This window comes from Ammodytes marinus, assembly GCF_949987685.1.
Source record: "Ammodytes marinus genome assembly, chromosome: 11".
Taxonomy (NCBI): domain Eukaryota; kingdom Metazoa; phylum Chordata; class Actinopteri; order Uranoscopiformes; family Ammodytidae; genus Ammodytes; species Ammodytes marinus.
The window spans coordinates 23,484,457-23,505,435 of record NC_137215.1 but is presented as its reverse complement, the minus strand read 5'-3'; the positions used below and the strand labels follow the sequence as shown (position 1 = coordinate 23,505,435).

Here is a 20,979-nt window from a genome sequence, read left to right as displayed (position 1 = left end):
AAACATTTCAATCACATTCATTACCTGTAGCTTGATATTTCGCTAGTCACCTCATTGCTTAACAGTTGCACATGATCTCTGGGAACTAACTGCTAATATACCAGGATGTGTTATGGACTTTTAAAGATACTTTTTTGCCCCTGTATGCTTGATATCCCAGAGTCAAGCAGTGCTTTTCTGACACAGAAAAACGATATAATAGCGTTAAAGTTTTCTTATTCCAGCCTAATAAGTTCATGTAAGGACAAGGAGTATGCCTATCTGGTTTTTGCCTTTTGACACCAGAGAGGAAAGTCCTCATTTATCTAATGCTTGTGTTTACTTTGCAAGAGGAACTGATTCATGGGACTCTCTCTGCTCCTCCTCTTTTAAACCACCTACTTCTGTAATTCACTCTGAACTGGACAGTGACAGGGCCAGACCTCCAGAGGATCAGAGTCAACGCAATGGAGCAGTCAACCGGCAGATCAACCAAGAAAAAAGTGGTAGCAGTGGTGGGCGGTGGTTTGGTAAGAAAAAGAAAATGAAAATGAAAGTCGATTGTGAATTCCTTGTAGATACCTCTTGTCTTTTGATCTCTCATCTGCATATTGACCTTCACCACAGCTCCTATCTTAAAAGGGGACATCTTTACAAAGCGTTATTTGGTAGAAAATAATATGACTTTATTTTGTGAATATTGCACTCAAATGAGTATTTGCACTTAAAAGTGTGGAATAAAGGAAATAAGATTACAAAAGAGTTCAAAGTTGATATGCAGCCTATGGTGTTAGTACTCTGTAGCCATGAGGATATCTAGTGTGACAGTGTAATACACAGAGATGTTGGCAACATGTTCAAAGAAATATCCTTATTCCCATTCACCCTTTAGGTTGGGGCACTGAATGCCTGCTTCTTTGCCAAAAGGGGCTTTGATGTGGAACTCTTTGAAACCCGGGAAGGTAGTATTCAAAGCAAATCAGAAATCACAATGCTCCTCTGTCTGAGGAAAGCCACTTCAAGGTTGCAATATTGCCAACCAAGTATTATTCTCTTCCAAAAGATTCTCAAAGGTAAGACTGAAAGATTGTGTTTTATTTTTTTTTCTCAGATATCCGGGAAGCCAAAATCGTTAAGGGGAGAAGCATCAACCTGGCTTTGTCTCACAGGGGCCGGCAAGCACTGAAGCATGTTGGAATGGAGGAGAAGGTATCCTGTCTAAACCAATAACTGTGTAAATAATGAAATGGAAATGATGTGACAGTGATCTCAGGACTGCAAATACACGGTGACCCTATCTTTCTTGTTCTGTTGGTCACAGAGATGGATATGTCAAGAAACCAATTGGTGGCACATACTTTAATACTACACATATCACAGACCCAACTGGAGGCCAGCTGGTGGAAACTTAAACATTTTTCCAACAATGAAATATAACATACGCAAATTTGTCGACTCTGCGTTTCCGAGGTCAGAAATAATTTTTTTTACCACATTTACTGCACTGGCCATGTCATGCATGCCTGAGAACTCTGCGTCAGACCCTTTTTTAATAACTTTTCAGCACAACAAATCAAGGCTTTCTCTACAAGGTTTTTTGCTTACTGTGCGAACACATGGACTAGCTTGACCATCCATGGCCTTATACTTTGTTTCCACCTATAAACCACTCATTAATTGGTGCAAAAAGTATGACAATATGCAGATTGCAGTTTAATTGATCGTCAATGTTGATAAACGTCCTGTATTCATTATTTTCTCTTAGATTGTTTCCCAGGGAATCCCAATGCATTCGAGAATGATCCATTCTCTGAGCGGGAAGCAGTCCCCGATCCCTTATGGAAAGAAGGGCCAGGTAAGCCGACCATTGTTGTAATTGAACAAATATTATATCATGCAAAACACAAAATGATTCCCTTGCCAACTGAAATACTGCTGGCATTCAGAAAAGAACTGATCTGTCAGTAAGTGATTGGTTGTAACTAAACATACTGTAAGAATTTCTGCATGTATAGTGAGACAGCCTGCAGATCATTTAATTTAAACACACCAACATAGATGTAGACTAAAGCACAAGAAACTGATATCCTTGAGTCAACACACACATAGAGGTGTGTTGACTCAAGGATGCACCTAATGTTGAAGAGCACAAGTGACAAACTTGTGCAGTTAGATGGAACATTTTGTTACATGAAAATAGAAATGTATTCTATGTTTTACGAAATGTGTTTCTGTTATTTTTACTCTATGTTGGGTTTATCAGTCTGAAAATAGTTTGTTTTTAATTACCCCGCAGCTGGTTTGGCAGGCATTCTTAATCTCATGGTAATGTACATAGCTGATTAAAACAGAAGTAAACAAGAATAATATTATACACAAGAAAAGATGGTGGAAGCATGTACAAGCAGACTAATTAATGCAGGGAGACAGATTATAAATATCAGAGGCTTCCTGTTCTAGTTTAAATTGCACAGTGTGTGAAGCTGTGGTAGCTGTAGAAATGCACTGTAAAAGAGATTGTTCTCGTTTCAGTACATCCTGTCAGTGGACCGGGCCAATCTGAACAAAGAGCTGCTAACAAGTAAGTGACATTAATAGTGCCTTTCTCGGATTCATCCAAAATGACCTAGGAGCATTAATGCTAAACCCTTGTAGGATGTGTGCTGAAATAACCAGATTATACAGTAAGTGAGATAAATTGAAACAGACCACATACATTGACTCATATAATAGTTGTATTCCCTTTCAGGCATGCACCCCTTCTATACATTTGATGGTACTTTAACCTGCGGGTCTCATGTCTGAAAAACTAACTCTTGTGTAAAAGTTTAAACAGCAGTCTAGTAGAAGTTTCATAAACATTCTTAACACAGGACAAATAAGAACTGAACATGTACGAAAAAAATTAAATCAGTTCAATAGACTGCAAGACAAGTGTCTAGGAGCCAAAAGCCATAAACTAAAATAAAATAGGACTGGCATAAAACAACAGTGTAACAGTCATATTTGTCATTGCCAACTGCATGGACCAATCAAAGAAAAATCTAGCAAATTATGTTATACAACCTGTGAGTTTATAAGGTTTAAAGGAGAATCCCAACAATGTTTTTTGTTGTTGTTTTCTTTACTGAATTACTGTCTTTTAAATCCAGACAAGCAAAATTTCTCCTACTGCTTTATACTGGATTATATTAATAATAAAACAATGGTAGTGGTAATTTGCGACAAAACTCAACTGTAATGCATGCAACACGAAGTGAAAATTCTTAAGTGTCCGAAATGTTACTGTAGAAATAAAGGAATACTTCACCCATACGGAACCAGAGTTCTATCATCATAAAATCGCTATTATAATATAATGAATGAGGTTTTTCTTCCCTCAGTCATCCTTCAGTCTTCCCTTGGCCCAGTTGTCCTGTTAATCCTAACCCTACATTTTCCCATGTGTGATGTCACACATGGGAAAATGAATGGTTAAACAAGTGAGACCATAAAACACTCTTTCTGCCTTTTCTCAGGCTAGGATGAAGCGATTTCTAAACCTTTTGCACATTTATACTACAGAGTTCAATACACCTTCATATGTCCACCGGTGAAGTAGGTCTTTAACTACTGTCTATTGTGTAGTAGACCTAGAAAGTGAGTGGACGAGGTGAAATAAATATAAATGACGTCATTAAACTGATTATGTAACCAAAGTCTGCTAACGTTAGCTAACATTAGCTGCCATAATCTACTTTAAAAAAAAAAGTAGGCCTACTTCTCTGGCAGCTAAACCTCTCATACCCTTTTCCCACCAAAATTAGCAGGTAGAAAATAGACATTGTCCCTTTTCCCACTGCCGGCAGACCCCCATCTGATCTCCAGCTGTGCAGTGAAGTGAACAGAGACTGAGAGAGAGAGAGAGAGAGAGAGAAGAGAAAGCTTTATTTCATAGTTTTGCTTTTCACAGTGATCATTAGGCTACTGACTTTAATTTAGAATGAGCGCTGACCCGCTGTCCGCAATCGCCTGCAGTTTTTTTCTTTTCTTTTTTTACTCGCGTGGCAGAGACTGACCGCCTGGGTGAGGAGCATAACTTGTGACACTGCCACATTAAATCAATGTGTCATTCTGTATGTATTATAGAGAGATGTGATTACTTATGATCCGTCACTTTCTGGCTGAACAGCCTCATAGAAAATACATTTTACAATTGTTCATTTTATAAACTAACAAAATTCATGGCGAGCAAAGCTGAGCCGAGCGAGGTGAAAAAAAAAACCATTTGTACTGCAGGGTCAATTGACCCGGATCTGAATGCAGGGTGGAACCCTTCCCATTGGACTAAAAAGCCGTATTGATGCGGGTCGATGCAGGTTTTTTGGTCAGTGGGAAAGGGCTATCAGTGAGTTGAATTGAGCAACCTTGCCCTTTATTGCTAATAAACTTTTTAATTCTGATAGTGGAAGAAGGTGAAACTACTGCTTTTAAAAGTTACACAATAACACCAGTCCACTTTAACAAACAGCATAGTATTCAGCATATGGATCCATTTTCTTGAATTCAATGAAAAACCACCAAAGTCAAGTTTCCAGTCTGTGCTCTCGACGCATTCTTTATTCATGAACTCTGCAACAGAAAGCTCCTAGTTAAAGCACGTGCTCTTTCTTTGTCTGAAAAGAGTCTCATGCTCTGCAGACACTCCCCGAACATCTCATGGTTACACCAGCGGATCTCAGGGGAGGTGTTAGTCTACTCTGGCTAAAAAAAGACATTTTGCCTAATATTTAATGAAGCGCCCGAGTGTGCGCTTGGAGATAATGTTTGACGGTGCGGGTCTGTGTTTAATTAGATTGCCTGTGTGTGCAAAGGGAGCTGATTGTAAAGCCATGGCTCTTTATCAGTGCAAATCCAGACTGCTGGAATGAACAATGAGATTATGAGATTTTGGAACGTGTTTCAACCTAAACATACTTTTTTTTCCATACACAACACCAGATTTATCGACTGCCATTTTGTGCTGTTTATGAGATGTATGCTCATCAGCATGAGTTCATCATACTTCAGCGAGAGATTCATTTCAGTAATTGCTGACAGTGTGTGTCCTTTCTGCATTTTATTAGGATTGTTAAGGTTGCCTGTGTATTTTTAACATAACATATTACCTGTCCTATTAAAGTGCTCGCTGTTATGTCATGCCTGCATACGTGATATAAGCCCCTTTTATAACATTCTACTCCCACAGAGGCAGAGACATTTCCAAACACAAAGTTGAACTTTGACCACAAGCTGCAGGACTGGAGTGTTGAAACAGGGCGAATGACCTTTGCCAGGTAAATAGTTACCGATCTTACATGTGTGCAGGCCTGCCCAGACAAATGACTGGGCCCCTGAAAAGGTCCAGTCATTGGGCCCCCTTTACTCATACTGAACTTGTATCAATGTGCATGATGCGCTTATTCCTACATAAACACATACCTGTACACAGGACCGGTCCTAGCCAGTTAGATTAGGGTGGGCTACTGGAAATAATAGTGGGCAGAGATACGGACTTTATGCAACGGTTTTGAGGGGGAAAAAATGACCCATGATACTTTTAGTTTTTCAATATAAAATGTGATATATTTTACCCAAGTAACAATGAATAAAATGTTTTCTTTTATAGAAAGTTCTCTTGCGAATATAGCGTTCATAATAAAGGTTGGCTAAATTAGGTAATTGCAAAAAAAAAATTCCTCTCCTTGGGCCCCCCCTGGTAGCTGGGCCCTAGAAAGCTTTCCCACTTTCTACCCCTTATGGGCGGCCCTGCATATGTGCACCCCCACTCCCAGCACGCTCTCACATGAACACAATATACGTAGGGTAATCTAGAGGGGAGGATGATCTGGTCATGTGGATACTTTGTTTTATAACCTGCTTTTATTGATCCTGTTCCCACTGTGTGTTTACATGTTAACATGCGTGGCCTTGTACATGTTAACTGTCCAGAGGTCTGGGATGGGATGGTGATAAGCATGTTGCCTTTGAAGCCTCTGTGCGTGACGTTTGAGTTTCCTTGTTATTGGTTGTCCTTGAGGTAAATGTGACACACAATTTACAATCCAATTAACACTGAACACCCTTTGGTCTTCGTAGTTGTGGGAATAAGCGCACCCATGCAGGGATTTATGAACACGTTATGAAGGCGCGCAAACTGTATAATTTTGTCAGAGTTTTCAAATTGAATTAAGCCTTTTCTAATATGTGCAAACTCAATTTGATGTGTATCATAAATGTTATGTTTTATATTTAATTTGCCCACTTTTATACCCAGTGTCTCACCTTACCTAGTAGACAGTGTGGATCAGAGTGAGTCACTGTGTAGCTAATGCCACTTTGATGCACTTTGATAAAATCAAGGTTTCCGTAAAGGCTGCAAGCACGCCCTCGCCTGCAATCTAAAAGTCACCCTCACACAGCAAGAATACATCCTCCCCTTCACTCCCCACTTGAACCGTGACAGCTCGTGTTTGCCCTTTCCATCTCATTTAATTAAATGTAGTTAGAGAGCATGATGCTACTCCATAGATAGTATATAAAAGTTTTCCTACCATACTATGAAAGCAGGACATTTTTATATTATGCTTGTGAAAAAATTTAAAATTTAAACTGAAGCAGTTCCTTATTGCGTATGAATGTCAAGAGAATTGCTTTCAATAAAAAATATTTGAAACAGAAAGCAGGACATGTTCAGAGATAGCCATTGCATCTCCATTTTCATACACTTATCTACCTTATTGCTTTAAATTGAATAACATGATAATGAGATCCATCACAATCCAGTGGTACAATTCTGATGCCAGTGTCACAATGGCATAAGGAATCCACATATCGTCAGATAAACTTTGCACTGGGTCAATTGACATGTTTATTGTTTACTGTGCACATATTGGATTTCCATTCAAAAACTGTCATTTATAAGTATTTATTATGTATACTGTATATATATATTGATAATATTTCGTTCCTATAAGCTGGTAATTGAAACACTAATATGGTTTTGCTCACATTGACAAACTGACATTGTTTCCATAATCAGTGTGAAGTGTGTGTTGCCTAGAGTACCCTAACATTGAGGAGTCAAATGTGGATAATGCCGAGCAGACCCGAGTGTTTTGAGACCCCTGGAACTGTGACATGGTCTGTTTCCCAGGTCAGATGGGTCCAAGGATCAGATCCAGGCAGACCTGATCGTTGCCTGTGATGGAGCTTTCTCTGCCATCCGCAAGCAGTTCCTCCGCCGCAGCCGCTTCGACTTCAGCCAGACCTACATCCCTCACGGCTACATGGAGCTCACCATTCCACCCATCGACGGAGAGGTCAGTTGCTGTCTGTGTGCTGAAATTCTGCTCGTGTCGGACTCACAGTTTTGAAGGCACGTGCGCCGACGTCTTCTTGTTTATTTCATTTTGTTTGTCCCACTTTCATCCTCCTCCCCAGTTTGCCATGAAGCCGAATTATCTGCACATCTGGCCACGAAACACATTCATGATGATCGCCCTGCCCAACTTGGTGAGCACAGGTTTCATGTTTCTTCCCTCCTGTATTTTAAAACTATAGTGCGTAAATTATGTTGCCTCAATGAGGAATTCAGAGTAATTATAACAACACTGTCGGCGCACCTCCAAGAGGTTTTTAATTAAACCTTCTGCTGTACATTTTTTCTTAGCAGTAGAATCAACAACTGAAACATTTCCAGGGTGCTTCTTGGGATTTTTCTGAGATCCTGTGCCAGTGTCAGGGGGTGACACCAGTGAGAGTTTTGTGGAGCTGATAGGCTTAATCAACTTTGTGTCAACTCGTCTGGTGATGGCTCGAATGTAACCGACATTCATTTATATGAAAAAGTTACGCACTGTAGCTTTAAAGCTACACTGTTTTCTCAAACTACAGATGCGAATGCTACCTGTTGCAGAAAGACAAAAGCATCATCACTTCAGAAAATCTCAGGGCGTCATCGACCTCTGCGGTGTCCTCGAAGGGTTAATTAGCCTAATTCACAGACTCCTCATAGCCTAGTGTAGACGTCATCTGGAATCTTACCTACTTTTCACACACTAGTCTCTCTCCTCCTCATCAGTCTGGCTGTCTATTTTGGTCGGACTTCCCTTTCGTCTCTCCTGCCCTTCTTAATCCCTCAATGATTTCCCTGCATGGCTGACTCAGCTTATCACTGTTCTTTTAGCTGAGGCCAGGTCGAGGCATCTGACGTTGACACTTTCGCTAACTGCCTGTGGTTCCCAGGACCTCAAAGAAAAAATACACAACACATACCTTGACGCTGTGGAAACGTCAACGGTAAAAGAGACAGTGCTAAAAGGTCATCAGGGAGGACTTTGCAATGTTGATGGATAGCACCTGCTCAGATGGGCAGATAATAGCAAACCTACATCCTCAGAGCTCTTCCAGCCATCACTTGTTCTGGGTGGGAGTTCGCCTGTTACATTAACATTGGGGACAGACAATTTTTGTTGAGTTCAGCATGGAGGGCATTTTTCAGACCCGTGAGAGGAAAGTGGATTTGTATTAAAATATAACAAAGAGAATGCAAGTGAAAAGTCCTGTGCGTACCGTAACCCAGAGGTTGAAAGGATTATGCTTTATTTTTCAGGGCAAGAGTTCCTTTTTTAAATTGTTCGCAAGGCTCATTTATTTAGAAGTTCATTAAGAATATGTTATCAGAGATGCTTTGTTTTTGTTACATTGTATAAGTAGAACTACAAAGGGAGCACGTAGAAAAGGACACCAATGGGATTCATTTTTGTAAATGCAACTTCAGACTGCGGAATGACATGAATTTAGATTACTAATTGTCGGATTAGACATAACAATTAATTTTTTTCAATAAGATATTTTATGTATTTTCAGCAAGCTTCTTGAGTGATGTTTTGGTGGTGTGCCAAATTGTTTGCCAAGACCGTTATGATGAGGTCTGGACTGCCTGATTACTGCACTGCACTCTCACTAGGATGTGCATGAATTATTTTCAGCCAGTCTTGGGGAATGGCTCAAGGAACTCCCATGTCTGTCCATCTGTTGATATTTCAGTATGTCGATCCACCAGTATGTTGAATGTCGGGAATCCTAATGATTTCGATGATCAATTCTTATCTTGGTCATAGTTCTTACACCAAAGATGTGTATATTTACAGGATAGATCCGCGCACCTTTTGATACAGCTTTTGCACATGTTGTCCAGAAAATTCATTGTAATAACTTTGGTGATCACTGTCTTCATCCTGCGCTTTCATCGTGTGAATCAATTTGAAAAAGAAAACTTGAGTAGTACTTTGGATGTAATGGTAAACGCTACACATCGTCACATCAACCACAGCATGTTACCTAGCAAGTCCAATTAGCACAACCAGAGACCAAACTGATATAGGGTCATTCTTATGACACTACCAGTCTGTCAAGGCTACACAAGGCTAGCCTCCAGCTGCTTGAACAATGGGTGGTAAAAGATTCAATTTGGAAGGCATCTTGCAGCCAAATAATGTCTTTGTTTGGATGAGGATGACTCGAGTTGTTGACAACAAGTGTGTCACAGCAGACTGGAGAGTGAACAACACTGTGTGTACTGTGTTTATTTTCCAATTCAGGACAAGACATTCACTTGTACCCTCTTCATGCCCTTTGAGGAGTTTGACAAGATCACCACTGGAGATGAAGTCATTGAGTTTTTCCAGAAATACTTCCCTGACACCATACCACTAATAGGAGTGTAAGTGACTTTCTCTTCTCCATCCTTCTCTCTCTCTCTTCTTTCATCTCTCCATTTAACTTGCCAAGCCATCTTTGAAAAACACTTTGATTTTCCATATTCCCATCAGCTCCAGGACATCCACAGCCTCAAACTATGACATGTAAAATTGCAGACTTACACTTACATTGCCTTGTGTGGCAAGCTATTAACTTGAGGTGAACCGTATGTTGCGGGAGAAAAAAAAACGAAACAAAAAAAGTTGAGTGTCCATGCTAAAACAAGCGATTGCATGCTTTGGTTGCTCTGTTAGGGTGTTTGACTTTACCAGGGCAGACAGGGCATGATTGTTTCAGCTTACTGAGATGTGACAGATGCTCGTGTATGGCAAGCTAAAGCCCCAATCTGTTGTTTATAGAAATACAACTGTCACAATGAATATCTCTAAATGACTTTGTCAATGTGTCATTCCCATTCAAAGGGATACTCTCAAAACGGATTATTTCCGATTGCCCGGGCTGCCAATGGTGTCTATCAAGTGTTCCCCATACCATATCGGCGACAAATGTGTCCTCATGGGCGATGCAGCCCATGCTGTGGTGCCATTCTACGGACAGGGAATGAATGCTGTAAGTGATACTTAATTGAGAAGAAGAAAAGGTGGATTTCTTTAATGGAGACTCATTTACCCATTCCTGCTTTTCATAGGGTTTTGAAGACTGTCTTGTCTTTGACGAAGTAATGGAGATGTTAAATGAGGATTTCAGTAAGTGCTTTTCAAATGAACAAGGATTAAAGGAGACACAAGGAATGATTTAAGAATTCATAAGGAAATCTGTCTGTTTTCATCTGTGTATCCGCCTAGGTGCTGTGCTCCCTGAGTATACCAGAGTGCGAGTTCCAGACGACCATGCAATTGCAGACCTGGCCATGTACAACTACGTTGAAGTAAAACATATTGAATTAATATGCCCAATTTCACCTCTTACTTTTTTTCAATGTTGCAACCATTAAAATGTAGTTATCAAGGTATATTTTGGAAATAGATTAGGTTTATGTCGCATAATACAACATGAAGAACAGATGATTCACTTCACTAACACTTTTTTCTTTTGTAGATGCGAGCCCATGTCAACTCCACATGGTTCCTTTTCAGAAAACATGTCGATAACATGCTCCACTACCTCATGCCAAAGACAATTATTCCGCTGTACACTATGGTGAGTAGTACAGAATGATAGTTGTTGCATTGCTAGGTCTATCATGAAACCTGTATCATTTGTTGCCTTTCAATGTTTCCAGGTCACGTTCACGAGGACAAGGTACCATAAAGCAGTGGAGCGCTGGCATTGGCAAGACAAAGTAAGACTTTGTCATACACTTAGCTTGAATATTTTAAAATTGTAATTTTGGACTCTTTTGAATTTTCAGTATTATCAGCTTCAAATGAGGATGTGACTCTCTCTGGGTACATTTCCCCCTGTGTCACTGAGACAATATGAGCTTTTAGCTCAAAACACCACTGTGCCTTATACAAGCTCATAGGTCTGCTAGCTTGGTTGCAAATTGTCTTACTACTGTATGTCAACGCCAGCATCTTGAAATTACCTGTTGAGAGAAGCCTCATCACATTTTTTTTAAACAAGATTTGGCCTGTTCACTCAAAATGAATTGTTTGAACTGAACATCATTTAAGCGAATTTATTTATTTTCTTTCACAGGTAATAAACCGTGGGCTGCTGTTCAGTGCTACAGGAGCTATTTTGGGAGGCTCCTATCTGCTCGTCAAATACCCTCCCGATATTAGCAAGCTCATCACCCCCGCTGAGAAAATGTGGGACAGGCTTTTGGCCCTCAAGGCCGCTTGAGCGCTGATGTGGCAGACAAGACTGGAGCATCACACACTATAAATGATTGGGGTCCAATTTTTTAATCAGAGTTTGATTGCATCCTCTAATGAACATAATGGAGGCTCTGCCAGGGGAATGGCATAATGATTGTCATAACATATGCAGCTCATAATGGTTGATAATGAGACTTCAAAACATTCATCAGTGGTGATAATGGTTGGTTTGATTATTTTAATGGCCAACATTTTCTTTTTTCGTCATATGCGATTTTGTTGTGAATGCAAAAATGTCAGTATTAAACACTGGGAGAGTTCATGTACAGATGTGTATTGTGTCTTTCTTTGACCCAATTCTTGTCAATATCGCCTTCTCTATGCAGAATGAGGGACTTTTTGTTTTGACAATATCGACAAATACATTTTTTTTTGGGCCACTTGGGATCAGCCAAAACACCCAAATATCACCTTTAAGTTGTTGAACTTGTTAGCAATTCACACATCAGCAGGCAGTGCTAGAGCAACATTATCATTCACTCGGAGTAGTGTATCTGGCCACCTGGCCAATGCAACTCCAGAGGGAAATACCAGGCTCATTAGCTGCTAAAAGCTCCACTGTGTTCACCAGCTAGTTTCATGACTGCCGTTTGAGTTTCAGAAGCATACTGTTGGAAGAGGACAGCTGACTGAGTTGTTATTCTAAGCTAAGCATCTGTACTAAGTAGAAAGGAAACTTAGAAGGCGTATCAGTCTTTTGCATCTTAATCTTGAAAAGAAGCATAAACCATTCTTCTCAATGTAAAATATGATATATAATATTTCAACAAAAAACAACAACAAAGACCACTCACTCACATATCGTCTCAGGGGTCTGGAAATCCATTTATCAAGTCTATTAATAGCTGACAGCCCAGCAGGTTATGAATGGAGAACCTCCCTGGAGCACACAGCCTCATCTCCTGTTATCTAATTACACTGCTTTAGTCCTCATATGAATCCACCAAATGTCATTTTGCAGTGTCTGCTCTTGTCACACAAGAGTTTATATTAAAATGAGATGAGGCACACAAGCGAGGTAGCTTAAAATAGCATCTCTTTATTGAATCTATTCACAACAATATCAGTTTGTGCATTATGGTTTATGGCTAAGGCTTATTTCCCATTTTACACACTCGCAGTTGGGTACCAACCAAACAAATCAGTTTAAAATCACATGTTGATCCACATTCGACAACGCGGTTCTGCCGTCGTCACATACATTGTGTGGCATACTTGAAAAATAAGTGATTATTTTTCTAAGAGAAACATTTTACTAGTTTTTAACTAAATCATTATGCACTTGTATCATCACAGCTGATGTTAGATGAAGATGTCACACATTCATTCTACCTGCGTGGACAAAACACTGTAAGGACAGTTAGTTGAGATCATGGTCTGACATTTACAATAAATAGTAACAAGTGTGTGACAGTGTGCAGACAAGAATGTCGAGGGTGGTCAGACAGGGTTCTTTTGGCTTGGAATTGCATGTTAAGCCTCGTTTCCACTGAGCAGTGCGGTTTATTTCGGTGCGGCTTGCTTGGCATGCATTTATTTGTGTGTGACTGATAAACTGCGCTGTGTTGTCACCTCGGACAGCGAGCAGCTCTTTGTATATTGTGTGGTGTTTTCCCTCTTCATTGAGTGAACCAGCGGGCTACACTGTGTTCCACTGCCAAGATGTCACCATAGTTACATAGCTGCTGCTGCAAGTGCCGTTCAATGGCTCAGACCGATAGATTTATACTTTGACCGCCGCTATCACCATTTCGCGTAAACCCCATCCACCAAGTTAGTGTGCTGTCGGCAGTGGAAACGCAAGCCAGATCTTGGGTTACCGCGCCCTGCTGTTCGGGCCGTGCCGAACCGAACCGTGCTGCTCAGTGGAAACAGAGCATTAGTTGCTAAGGCATACTGAGTGGTGGGGCAGACAAGTCCAGTCCTTGTGGATGGATCACAATGGCCTCACTTGTATGATGTTAACCTCTGGGGAATCTCGAGCCTTGGAGGTCTCATCCAGTTGCTGGAACTCATTGTTGGTGATGATGAAGACGATGGAGGAGGAGTTGAAGGTCACCCTCTTCTTGGGTCGGTTCCTGCTGCCGCGCGGCCTGGACATGACGATGGGTCGGATGGGTCGCTCGGCTGGAGGCGTGGGCCGCTCTCTGAGGCTGCGCTGGAGCCAAGAGAGCCGCGAACAGAGCAGCTGCAGCGCACAACGCCGGAACTGTGAGGAGAAGCAGAGGGAAGGGATAGAAGAATGTTATTTAACACATTATATGATATAACAGCACCCTTTTTCCCACTAATTTGTCCGTCAAACACACAAGATGTCAGCCTTTAAGAACACAATAGACCTAAGACTACTATAAGTAAGGGTTTTACTCATACTCACACGATACCTGAGTGTTCTACATATTACAGCTTGGTTAATGCAACAGAAACCATATCTTTTCAGGGTTTCACCTGTACAAAAAGAACATGTGGGAAATCGAATTCTGCACTATTTTGAGAAAATGGCTCCCACAAAGGCTGTTTTCTTTTTTAACTCAACCATTAAACTGAAGCAGCACAAGAGGAGAACAAGCCAACACCCTTTAAATGAAATGCTATTGATTTGCCCTGTTTGTCCACAGAGAGATTAGCGCTGTGGCCACTGGAGGGGTGGACATCGACTGCATGCACCGATCCACTATTTTCTGTTCGATCCGATTCCGCTGTCTTGGTTTTGAATTAGTTCTCAACACTTGCTCAAGTTTTGAGCCTAATTCAACACATTAGCTTTGCAAAAGAAGAACATCCTGTCTGTCGGTCAAACCTTTTCACTAATGCCACCATCGCAAGAAGCATAGGGGGAGAATTGAGTCCACAGCTGACTTTGTAGGTCTTTGACCTATAATTGAAAGTTCCTTCCTTCCTTCCAGTTTTTTTTCAATCGACCACTTACGGAGCTTAGGGGAATACACACCTTTCTGCTCATGAACACACAGATGAGGGGGTTGTATGCCGTGCTGGACTTGGCAAAGAAGGATGGGATGATGGCCACTGTGGGAGAGACCATGCTCGTCCTGCCGAAGGCCTCCATCATGGACACAACAGCATAGGGCGTCCAACACACCAGGAAGCAAGAAATCATCATGAAGAACATGGCGGCCACCTTCTTCTCGTATCGCAAGATCTTAATGATCTGAACCGTCTGGAGGTCCTGGATGGAGCGCAGCTAGAAGAAACAGGAGACATTAAGATGGTATAATGAGGATCCCTGTCATTGGCAACAGCAGTTAGACTGGGCTGTCTTGTGACCACATACGTTGCTGGTTTTGATGAAGGTGTGTGGTTTAACTGGGCAGTCCCTAGGTATGTGAATATGAAAGTGTGTGTATAAACATGTGAAGGAAGATGAGAAAAAGTAGGAATCAAGGAAGGTTTCTCAAAATTCCTTTAATACGATGGTCAACCATTACGGCGCCCCTGGAGCAGTTTGGGGTAAAGTGCCTTGCTCAAGGACACATTGGTAGAGATGGTGGGCACCGTACATGTAGTACCAGCCACCACTAGTTTTACAAATAAAACCCTCCAGCGACCTTATGGTGACTGGACGGTCCCTCTTTCCTCGAGTCTGGGCCATCCTTTTAATTTCTTTCTTTCTTTCTTTCTTTCTTTCTTTCTTTCTTTCTTTCTTTCTTTCTTTCTTTCTTTCTTTCTTTCTTTCTTTCTTTCTTTCTTTCTTTCTTTCTTTCTTTCTTTCTTTCTTTTTTTGGTGGCCATCTGCTAGATGCCAAGTACAGATGAAGATGATAAAGGCACACACAGATTAGAGAATCTTGTGGCTTCCCAACTTCTTCTACCAGACACACTTTCCTCAGTGTTTTTGCAGTAATCATTAAAACCCTCTGGGGTCTACGGCCGCGCTGGCCGTAGACCCCAGAGAAATAAAAACAAATGAAAACATCATCTTAAACTACAGGTTCTCCTGTTTCCAGGGTATGTTCCTGCGATACTGTCCGTCCCTTACAGGCTTAGATAAATCACTACGAGAAGCAAGACCCAGTAGCTCCCAAGCTACCACTTAGCTTGTAAATAGTGCATAGAGTAGTGTGAAAGTAGTTTGTTATTATTGTTTTTATATTTACCTAATGGTTTGTTTGAAAAATGTTTTGTGATGCTTCCTCTGTTATTAGTATATATCCCATGAATCATCATATGTGGTTCAAAGTCTTAATTTCCTAATGTTTTTTGAAAGTAGAGACAACATTTCTACCAAAAAGCGTGTGGACCAAATTTCATATTTGTCATGTTTTGTGCACTCCCCTACAGTGTTTTGGAAAATTTCCACTGCATTTTTGAAGCTAAGGCTTAGGAGAAGCAATTTCAATAGCCAAAACAATTTAACAGTATGGCTAAAGGTTCTTCTTTCACACACATTTCCAGGTTTTTCAAAAATTGCAATACATTTTTCAGCATTTAAGCCAATTATTTATATACACAATGGTCTAGGACATAAGTAGACCTCAGAAAACAAAGGCCTAATGTGTCCTGAACATTTCCATATAAAACACTTTGGTATAATATATCTTTTTGTACATTTAAAATAGGTATTTATAGAAGTATGTAAAATCGGAGAAAATACCCTTAGACCTCGACTGATGACATCAGTGACTGCACTTGTATGTCTGGATACAGGCACAAGAAACAATGAGCTTTGCGATAAGTTCCACTCTAAAGGACAAGCACTTAAGGCACAGAGGCATATAATTATGATAATGAAGCCCGCAATATGTGAAGTGAAACACAGCACTTGACCAGTGATGGTCAGGGATTTTCTTTTCATTCAAATGGAAATCCAGAAGAGTCTCACAAAGGCTGTACTTGAACATACTCTCCCTGGAAGCAATAATGTGCTCAGGATTTTTATATTCAGCATGCATTTGATACTTTTCACATCTGTAATTGCAACAAATATAAATACAGAATTAAGTGTCGAAAGAAGTTAAGATTTTTTTTTTAGCTTGAATTGTCATTTTAAGCGTAAGCTGATTGAAGTTGAAGTGAAAGTGCTGAAAGGGGTTGACATGTCCCAGTGTGTGTGTGATACATTGAGCTGTCGTGAGATAGGTTAGAGGTGGTTCACGTGTATAAACTGAGAGACAATGGCAGTTTGAGTAGATTATGTACATTATGAAAGGTGGAAGTTGTGGGAAGTAGTAATTGTACAGTATGTGCTTAAAGCAGTCATTTTTGTCTAAACCAGTGAATATCTCCTCACGATCCACTACATGTCAGTTTTGTGTTACACTTGGTGCTGGAAAGCAATCTGGTGTTAATACACAGCCTAGGCTATGTTAACAAGTAAAAAGGGGCCCACCGTTTCAACCAACATTTATTTTTTATTTTTTTTTAACCTTTATTTATACAGGTATCCCATTGAGTCTGAAGACTCTTTTGCAAGGGAGACCTGTTCCCATTTACACGTTACCATTCACACACCGATAGCAGGCTAACTATCGACATTCACACGAGGCAAGGTGGGTGAAGTGTCTTGCCCAAGGACACAACAACTATGACACAGGTGGCAGGGCGGGGATCAAACCTCCAACCCTTTGATCATCGGCCGACCCGCTCTACCACCTGAGCCACAGCCGCCCCAAACATGCCTGTTTACAGAGCTTAGACTGTGTATTAAAACCAGTTTTATTTTTTCTTTAGCGCACAAACATTTCAGGTAGTGGATTGTGAAGAGATTTGACAAAAAGAATCACTGACTTCACCTTAAACCTGTTTCCCGGAGACTTAGAGAGAAAAACAGTAGAAGTGTCAGTCAGGGAGAAAAGGGTGAAAGCAGGTGAAGCACAACAGTCATCAACTGAGTCTACGTAATTCATTCAGCTGATGAGTCCAACTCATTCATAATTAACTAAAGCTTTGCTAACACCTGAACAGGAAAAAAGAACAGCTGCCAAACATCTGTCTTACCATTTGAACCGTATACAGGATGTTGCCGTAGCTGTAGATCATGATGCCCACTGGCACAAAGAAACAGGCCAGGAGGAAGAGGAGGATGAAGGAGGCATCGTTTGGGTCTTTAGACGCCCAGTCCAGGGAGCAGCCCAGCTGGTGGATCTCCAGCGTGTAGCGGTTCCAGCCCAGCAGAGGAGCCCCCGTCCAGGCCAGGGAGTAGAGCCAGATGTGGCCGATAGCCCGCCACGCCCAGGGGAAGTCCACCACCTGCGCGTGCACCACCCGGATGTAGCGCTCATAGGCCAGCGCGGCCAGAGACATGATGGAAACGATGCCTGGCAGGGGAGGGAGACAATCAGCCGGGTTGAGTCATACATAGCGCTCGCTCGCTGTGGGATCTGGGTCAGCGGCCACTCAGCTTCATTGTACTTTGTATAAAACAGTTGTCTACACTACAGAGGCACATTTGTCAGACAGTAAAAGTATAAAATTACTTAAAAGATAGTACTCAAGTAAAGCAAATGTTCCTCAAATCTGTATTTACAGTTATTACAGTACACCCACCACTGGTTCTAATGGAGTGTGCATCTTATCCTCAAATATTCGGAGATTGTGCATCATTGATATGAGGGGATATACAGATATCTGCAAGCCAGACCCAGGTACAGTGGGTAAAATGTATTCTGTATCTCTTTCATTCAATACACGTCACATAGCCTATACCGTATATATCTATCCAATATCATGTAATCTGTCTCTATCTGTAGTTAATCTCCTGATTAAGGGGAGCGAAATAGGAAAAGTGTCAATAAACAGATGTATAGATCACAAACATACTGAGGGCTTATTGCTGCAGCCCCTGTGGCCACATTGTGTGAGACCATCTCCCTTGGGTTAAAAAAAAACGCTCAGGCTGAACGATGACGGCATGTTCGTTCCCAGAGGACTCCGAGGACATGGGATAGAGATAGGAGATTTATTTTTGTACCCTTCAATTTTTCTACATTTCTACCTGTGTCAGCACAACAGGGGGCTGGCTGTACATAGTGCTCACTTCATCAGGATATCCAGACGTGAGATATAGGTTCATAACAAATCACGCCATGGCAACCTTGGAAGTATATCAGGTGTGAAAATGTCACCCAGCTCATACTGTATGACCGCTTTCAGCAGCTATGAATGACCAGGGAGTGACCAGGTGGGTTCTCAGCATGCCATTTCACAGTAATTGGAAAATCCACATAGTCAATTTGTCATGCTTGTTTGAGAGTGATGAAGCAGGACACCACTTCCTATCAACTCAATGTCATTTCAATGATGAATGAAGTCATGCGGTATATTTGGATATGATTATCATGAATCTGGATGTATACATAACTTTGAGCAAATCGATTTGACGCTCTCCTCTCTCCCTACAGTATTTACAATGATGCAAAGCAGATACACAAAGTTGGTGTTTGCAGTGTTGCCAGCTCATGGAGTCACAGGGACATGAGTGGGTGAACGGGTTCTTGATCAAAGGACAATAATATAATAGAAGAATAGGGCACACCCAGACCAGTGTGTCTCCGTCTTTAGTTTCCTGATTGAGCATCACAGGGCTTGATGGTTTCCTCGAGTCTGTATCACATCCATCCATCCATCTTCCTCCTGCTATAATTAATAAGGGGTGTAGAATGACCCTGGGAGTTCATTCACAGTCCACTGCAGAACTCAGTTGTGCTGGTAATAAATAGTGGACGGACCGTGGCTTAGTGAAGTGGAAGCTGTAACAAAAACATTCTCGCTCACGAAGCAATTACCTTCAGAATGAATACATGCTTACAAATGTAGAATAATGGTATTATAACTGGAGAGGGATTCAAGGTTGTGGGACTTGACTGCAGCTCAGTAGGAGTGGGTGGGGGGGTAAACTGTGAGGAAGTGCACAAACAAGAAAAAACTCCAAAATGCTTTTAATTGAAATACATCTTTAGAGAAATGATTCACATTGTGGAATACCCTTGTTTCATGCCTTAAATATAGTCATTATTATTGTGGATTAGCTCATCTCTGCCATCTACATAATAGTGCATATGGCTGTTTTTTTTCATATTCTGATTTATGGCAGAATACAATTTAGATAATTTGACTCTAGTTAAAGACAAATAATTGAGGGTAATGGATGTAAAGATGTGTGACAATATTTATAAGTATCATGATAAAGACATAGTACGTATTTTAAATGAGATTGTATTTCTCTTACCAAATAGGCTGTTGCTGAAGCCATCCCAGATGCATGTTGCCTGGCTCCAAGTCCATCCGCCCTGGACGCACGCGACAAACGTAAAGTTTATTCCGATGACAGAGACCAGCAGGTCACTCAAACTTATGTTGACCAGCAGCAAATTGGTGGGCGTCCGCAGCCTTTTGAATTTACAGAAGAGTAAGATGACAGCGACGTTGTTACAGAAGCCGAATAGTCCAATAGTCCCGATGGTAAAGGCGAGAAGTTTGTAGGTGCCAACTGAGAAAATGTAATGCTCAGTACTTCTCTCGGCTCTGGTTTCGTTGGGAGGATTCATCGCGCAGATAAAGACTTGGTTTCCAGCAGCATTGTGCTGGCTGCGTGCAGTGTGAGAGCGCGCGTCCTCAGCTGTGGGCTCCACGCCGCTCCTCCAAGCGCTCCGTCCCCGCGCCGTTCATTCAAAACAACCTGAGAGGCTGGTGTTTGCTGAAACTGGGTCAATTTACCACTATACCACTCTCTATACACCGTTTATACACGTTCTGATTCCAGCTGCACTTTCAAAATAAAATATTTGTTGTTGACCTGTATGTTTGGTGATGAAAGAAGATTAATCTAGTCTATAGCCTTACATGGTAGGCAAAATGCAACATTGAGGCATTTAAGGAAAGCATTCCAGCAAGTTATCCCTGACATCATTTAAATAAAACATTTACAGACCGAGCGATAGTGCACCTTGCTTCTTTATTATTTCACACTTATTTTTAAACCAAAGTCGTTGTTGCGACTAACTGCGGGGAAAATGATGTGAGCTTCAACAGTGATTTGTTGTAGCTCCTATAAGACTGAAATGTAACCTTATTATATATAGGCTCCAGCAGTGGCGGACCGCCCCCCCCCACCTCCCCTCGTGGCTCAATGGTTGAAAAAGCGCGCTAAAGTGCCCTCAAGAGTGGTGAAAACGAGAGGAAATGCCTTATTTGCTTCCCTTTTCATGTGCAAAACATGATTGGGTGCCCTCTAGTGTGCCCCTTCATACAATAACCTGATAGTGCCCTTCTGCCCGTCTGGCCATTCTAGTGCCCTTCGAGTGCCCTGATAGTGCCCTTCTGCCCGTCTGGTCCTACTAGTGCCCTGATAGTGCCCTTCTGCCCGTCTGGCCATTCTAGTGCCCTGATAGTGCCCTTCTGCCCATCTGGTCCTTCT

General features: G+C 41.4%; 2 protein-coding genes across 2 annotated transcripts; one reads left to right on the top strand and one right to left on the bottom strand.

The window, feature by feature from the left end:
• Window positions 1-446: 446 nt before the first annotated feature.
• On the top strand, window positions 447-11,672 carry kmo (kynurenine 3-monooxygenase; the record flags this gene model as incomplete). Its single annotated transcript, XM_080036457.1, has 15 exons — window positions 447-509; window positions 872-941; window positions 1,091-1,188; window positions 1,745-1,834; window positions 2,512-2,560; window positions 5,207-5,294; window positions 7,154-7,319; window positions 7,441-7,512; window positions 9,603-9,724; window positions 10,185-10,332; window positions 10,412-10,469; window positions 10,569-10,651; window positions 10,822-10,923; window positions 11,006-11,065; window positions 11,425-11,672. 15 exons carry the CDS (start codon window positions 447-449, stop codon window positions 11,569-11,571), a joined length of 1,416 nt encoding a protein of 471 aa, XP_079892583.1. The 3' UTR covers window positions 11,572-11,672.
• A 1,870-nt stretch (window positions 11,673-13,542) lies between these two features.
• On the bottom strand, window positions 13,543-20,110 carry opn3 (opsin 3; the record flags this gene model as incomplete). The annotated part of the gene is made up of 4 exons (XM_080037060.1): window positions 13,543-13,815; window positions 14,557-14,808; window positions 17,562-17,881; window positions 19,792-20,110. The coding sequence occupies 4 exons, from the start codon at window positions 20,108-20,110 to the stop codon at window positions 13,543-13,545; spliced, it is 1,164 nt and encodes a 387-aa protein (XP_079893186.1).
• Window positions 20,111-20,979: the final 869 nt, after the last annotated feature.